The sequence below is a fragment of the Solanum verrucosum genome, unplaced genomic scaffold, assembly GCF_900185275.1.
Source record: "Solanum verrucosum unplaced genomic scaffold, falcon-dt-bn FXZP01000047.1, whole genome shotgun sequence".
Taxonomy (NCBI): domain Eukaryota; kingdom Viridiplantae; phylum Streptophyta; class Magnoliopsida; order Solanales; family Solanaceae; genus Solanum; species Solanum verrucosum.
This window is the reverse complement of record NW_026020155.1, coordinates 605662-612010: the sequence shown is the minus strand read 5'-3', so window position 1 is coordinate 612010 and position 6349 is coordinate 605662. Positions and strand designations below refer to the sequence as shown.

At 31.9% G+C, this 6349-nt stretch overlaps 1 protein-coding gene across 1 annotated transcript; it reads left to right on the top strand.

The window, feature by feature from the left end:
• The first annotated feature begins 2464 nt into the window (after nt 1-2464).
• LOC125828239 (probable protein phosphatase 2C 75) lies at nt 2465-5759 on the top strand. Its single transcript, XM_049507553.1, has 4 exons — nt 2465-2782; nt 3663-4049; nt 4380-4485; nt 5274-5759. The coding sequence occupies exons 1-4, from the start codon at nt 2465-2467 to the stop codon at nt 5618-5620; spliced, it is 1158 nt and encodes a 385-aa protein (XP_049363510.1). The 3' UTR covers nt 5621-5759.
• Nucleotides 5760-6349: the final 590 nt, after the last annotated feature.

Genomic DNA, 6349 nt, shown 5'->3' with positions numbered 1-6349 from the left:
AGGTGTCGGCCAAGAGCTCAAAAAAGTGACTGGAAAAAAAAGAGCTCAAAAAAGTGGGCACTTATTTTGTATTCTTATTTTTATCTTTTTTCTTATGATAAGATTCTAAGGAAGATGTGTGTGTTTTCTCCATGTAACTTCTTTAGTTTGAATTTGTATAATTTTTCATTATTGCAACTCTATATTTTTGTTTAGATGCAAATCAGTTAATATTAACTGCTAACCAATGTTTAACAATATTATTGTACAAAAAACTATTTATGTTTTTTTTTTTTAAAGATTCCTCTATTTTGTCCATATAAAATCATACTTTTTTATTTCATGAAACTCCTACTCACAATTATCCTTTTTATTTAATATTGAAAGTCGTGTTTTTCATGTTTTGTTATTGTAGTATATGTAGAGTACTCAATAAAGAGGACTCTTAGATGTTGTACATTAATTCATTAATATTTTTTTAAATTTATTTTCGTATGATTAAGATCCCGATGAAGATATTGTGTATTGTGTTCTTTCTATGTAATTTCTTAAGCTTGAAATGTAATTAAGAGCATTTTGTTTGTACTTTGTTAGACGAAAATTAATTACTGTAACTTTGTCTTATGCTAATTATTACCAAGGTTCAAACACTATTATTGATAGATTAGAAAATTTGAATATATATCATATATTGAAATATAATTTTTTACAGTACAAAGAACCATTTATATTTTTTATGATTAAGATTCTAAGAAAGATGTGTTTTTGTTACTATAAAAAGGATAGAAGCAAAATTAAAAATATGAATATTATTTAGATAATGATGAAAAATAAGATGAAAGACAACAATAATGAATGAATAAAATTGACACCTCTCTTTGGCAAAAAATATTGTTATTATTATTATAATAATAAAAAGTTAATTACTATTTTTGCATTCATTTTTATTCTTTATCGTAAAAATCTAAATGTCTATAAATAAAGACATTGTAAGACTTTTTAGAAATGATCACATAATTAAGATCACAAGAATGATGTTGCATTATTTATTTATTTCATTCTCTTCATAATTTTTTTGTTTTATATTTTATACGATTTTTTTATTATCCTAAGTTTATAAATTTTTTTGGTCCAAAGTAACAATTTATGACTTTGTTGAAAGTCTTATAATTTCTGACCAAACAATTCTCTTTATGAAATCACTTATACGTCTAGATATATATATAATATATATACATATATTAAAAATATTTCTTCTATCTATATTATATTTTTATAAAATTATTATCATCTTATCATCTTCGAATAAATTTCATAATATATCAATATTACTTGGGTAAAGCATGAGTTCACGAAACACTCCACTTAAATCCAAATGGTTATTTACAGATTAACAAAACTGGCGCTGATTCCCATCATCTCTTACCACGTGGGCCATGGAGAAACATGTACGTACGGTCTCTGTGTTCCAGAATTACAAAGAGACTGAAGGAAAAGTAGGCCATATCCTCGAAGATTTTTTATTTATTTATAAATATTTTTTCAGTCTTAATTTACATAATTTAAAATGAAGTTTAAGAATTTTTTAAATAAAAAGTTATGGCAGTATAAAATAAGTAATAGATATTTGAGTGACTATAAATTATTTTATTAAAAATAAAATGAGAAAGTGTTGTTACTACTTCCTTCCGGTTTTTTAATTTTATTCTTTTTTTTACATAATAAGAGTAATAAAAACCTACTATATTATTTTAGAAGATATTTATTAAAAATGAATTAATAAAATATAAATGACTAGTTTTAAAGGTATATTCAAACTAAAACCCTCATTTATTTTGAAATGTAAGAAATATCCGTGTTTTGTGGTCCATTAGTCAGGTGATTTTGGAAACGTGTCAAGCTAACTACTTTTGAGTTTCGATATATTCGAGAAATTTTATTCATCTCGCGCCAAATGGGGAAAATTAAATTTGGATTCGGTGGGAAAAAACTACTTCCTTCGTTATCTTTTTATATTATTCTTGTAATTAATTTTTTTTGAACACGCTTACATTATATAAAGGAAATTTTAAAAAATTTAAGAAGTAAATTAGTGAAATTATCTTTTATATTTATGACTTTGGTCAATTAATATGGAGGAAGGGAATAGTAAAAAAGGAAAGAGTCATTTACGAGACGTGTCGCTTGCATGTCTCATTAAGTGGTTGCTTCGGGCATCTCTGGAACAAGATGAAGGTGCTGGTGTAAACATTTTGGTCAGTCAAATTTGTCAACATTGTTTGTCACTCTACTTGTGATGATGACACTATATATAGAAACAAGTCGAAATAAGAGCTACAACCCAACAAATATACCTACACGTATACACAAATTGTACCATACGTTTCCAGTCCATTCCCGACTACATAAACGATTAATATAACGAGTAGTATATAAATGTCATTATCTCTCTGTAATTTCTGTAGTGGTTACACTAGTTGGACTAATGTTTAGTGACAAGGACGATTACTCTGAGAAATGCCGTATGCGGCGATGCCACCGTAGAATCCAAATGAGAAGGCAGCACCACCCGAAACTATTACTATCATATTTGGGGCAAGGAATTGGTGAAGTTGCGAAGAAGATGGAATCCTCGTCTTCTCGTGAAGCGGTAGGAGCAATTTCTATACCTGGAAGGCAGCGTGTAATGGAAGATACAATTTCAATTCGACCTAATCTTTGCTTACCGGAGATCAATCAACGCCAACCCATTGATTTCTTTGCTGTTTACGATGGACATGGTGGACGTCATGTAAATCCTACGGTTATGTTTAATTAAACCAGCATTTCTTTTCCTTTTTATTGCCTAATAAATATGTATATCTTATATTTTCACCTTAATTTAAAAAATAAAAATAAAAATATACGGCTGAAAATCTATTATTGTCGCTAAATGATTTTTATCTATATAAGATAATGGAGTTCGTTTTATTATTGCAGGGACGATATTGTTAAGATTTTATCTTTTTTTTATTTTTTCTTCTTTTAAGGAAAATCAAAACATTATCATAAATATTTGAATTTTTTTAAAAGGAAAATATAATTCTCCTGTATATTTGATTTATTCTTGCATGAGAGGGAAAGTTTGGAACTCTATAAATTGAAAATCCTCTTCTCATACCAAAAGCAGAATAGCATCCACAATGTAAACATTTAAGAGTTTTGTTCTCATATCAAGAGCACAATAGCATCCACAATGTAGACATTTAAGAGTTTTGTTCTCATACCAAGAGCACAATAGCATCCACAATGTAGACATCTAATAGTTTTGTTTATGGGAGATTCATTTTAAATAATTTAATATTTTTCTTTTACGTTAGTTTTCATATAATAATATTATACCTTTAGTATAAGTTTTTGTTATCTCATTTACCACTCATAATTTATAATTATAAGTTTTCGCATGACGCTCTAATCATTTTCGAACCTAGATATTTGAGAAACAACCTTTCTACTTGAGCTAATTAAAAATGAAAACTACTCTACTTGGAAGTTGGGATTATATTAGGCCCTTCACATGTTCTCTGTCTATAAAATACTGTAGTTTTTTATATTAGGAATTGTGTAATCAAATTAAAGATTGTACTTGTTAATTTTGAAGACGATAGTAGCATAATCAACTTACAGCTGTTTTTGCTATTCAGGTAGCTTCAATGTGTAAAGAGAGAATGCATGAAGTACTAGAAGAAGAGCTGATGCGCATGAGAAACAACGTAGACATGGGCGGTAGCAGTACCAGTAGTCCCCGTGGAAGACGACAACCATTGGAAGGGCAGAGGATGGAGGAAGCATGGAGAAAAGTATTCAAAAGTTGCTTCTTGAAGATAGATGAGATGGCATCATGCATATGTAGTGAATGTGGTGGTGTAGGCTACGAATGTGGCTGCCCACCGAGCGTATTGACACCGACGGGCTCCACTGCAGTGGTGGTAGTTTTGACGGACGAGACTATCATTGTAGCAAACTGTGGTGACTCACGCGCTGTTCTTAGCCGGAGTGGAAGTGCGATCCCTCTTTCTTATGATCACAAGGTATGTACCTCCTACTAAGTAAACATGCTGCCTTCCACTTAAGTACTGTTAAATATACATTGTTGTTGATATTTTTTTTCATTAAGCACATTAAATGGCTAATGCTCCACCTAAGTTGAGCTTGTACTAGGAGAGCTTACATAATTCGAGAGGTTGAACTAGTTGATGGTTGAGCATGGCTGGATTCATGATTTACCATCTGTGATCTCTCTGAGTTCAATTATTATTAACTTAATAGAGAACATATCAAAGAATCACGTAGTAGATTACTACGTACTTAAAGAAAATGATTTGTCCTAATTAAAAGTAACTTGACAATTTCTATTGCAGCCAGACAAACGAGAAGAACGTGCCAGAATAGAGGCATGTGGAGGTCGAGTTGTTTTTACGGATGGAGCACGAGTTGAAGGAGTACTTTCCATGTCTAGGGCAATAGGTAACTGATTTTTCCTTTTGCAGAACATGTTTCTCTGTGCAATGACATAATTGCAGTTGCCAGTGGAAATATAACTCGTGGACATACAGTAAAAGCTTATTGTGGTCTCGCTAAATTTCTGCATCCAATGAAGGAAACTGGCATTAGAACTGTAGCTTTGTTTGTTTTTCCTTTTACATACATTATCCCTTCCTTAGAGGGTTAGATGGTAGAATATTGCCTTCAGCACCGACTGCTACTGTTGCTTCTTCAAGCAACAATATTTACTCTTCTATAGGGAAGCTGCAACCTTTTGTTGTGGAGAAGTCGAGCTAAGAAAATCCCTTGCTGTAACCAATAAAAATATAAGGGCACATATCTTGTATCAGGCATGAACAAAAGATTGGAGACAGAGAAGACTGATTATTAGTTAATGGTAGTGCATAATTGGCTAAACCACTATTTATTGTTTGCAGCTACAAGTGCCAAACTCACCCTGGCTTCTTAGAGAATTAGTTGTCGTCGTACAGATTAAATGAATTGTCAGGCAATGTAACAACAGTATATTTGAGGATCTGCATCTCTTCTAAGGTTATACAAAAGAGATCAATTGGGGTTTATAGCAGGTTTCATATTTAGGGCTCTATTTGGAATGTGCATGTTGGTAGAATGCCTACTTATACGTCTGTATTCAATTATAAGACGACTAAGTAGAAAGATCTTTGGAGTAGTCTTTCAATGACTACATTAAAAGACCCAACTTTGGTGCAAATACTATTGAATTTTCTGTTATATTTCATTGCAAACAGGAGACAACAATTTAAAGCCATATATGACATCGGAGCCGGAGATGACCTTCACAAAAAGGGAAGCAGATGATGAGTGCTTGATTCTTGCAAGTGATGGCTTGTGGGATGTTATATCAAGTGATATAGCGTGTGCAGTGGGTAGGGAGTGTCTTCGACATAGAGATCCAGCCGGGGACCTTAGTTCCAGGCCTTCTTCTGTAGAAGGTGATAGCAGAGGAGCAATGTTTTCTTCACGAAGAGCATGCTCAGCAGCAGCACTACTCACCCGGCTTGCTCTGGGCCGGAATAGCTGTGATAATATTAGTGTAATTGTGGTGGACTTAAAAAGAAACCACACTGCTGTGTAGTTTCTAGAGCTAGAATGTAACATACGAGGCACTTTTCGAGTTTTTTTCACCTAATCAGGTAGCTTACAATTTGGGTTTTCCTCTTTTACTGTCATTAGCAAGTGATCTTTTACATAATGAATGAAGTTGACAATTCAGACATACACAACCGGTAAAGGTTCTATTCTCCCATCATGTTTTATTTGTGTGGCTGGCGTCTAGTTGAAAATGAAACTTAAGATATCAGTTTGATTTTATTCTTGCATAATTATAAGCGTACTACAATGTATCTGGTCAACCTTACAACTTTAGTCTACAATTAATAATATATGACAAAGGGAACCAATATTAATAAGAACATTCATGGTTTTCCTATGAAATTGAGATGCATTGTTTAGAGAATCTACACCAACTGATTTTGCACCAGAAACTATAGTTGCAACCTCAATTTAGTGCTCGTTTTTTCTGTTAGAATATACTTTAATTTGTTAAAAAATATTTTATATTTCACGACAAAAACCTGATATCGACTTAGAAATGGTACCAAACTTTGCACGTCACTCCTATAGTTCATCCTCAAAATTTTGGAAGTCTCAGAATAATTTTTCGATTTCTAAAACTAAAACTGAACTTTCAGTCGACTCATTTTTATACTAAAACAAGGTCAAAATATCGAGTTAATATCTGAAATCGTCACTCAACTTTAAGTAGTTTACTTAAAAAGTCACTCAACTTTGAGTAGTTTACTTA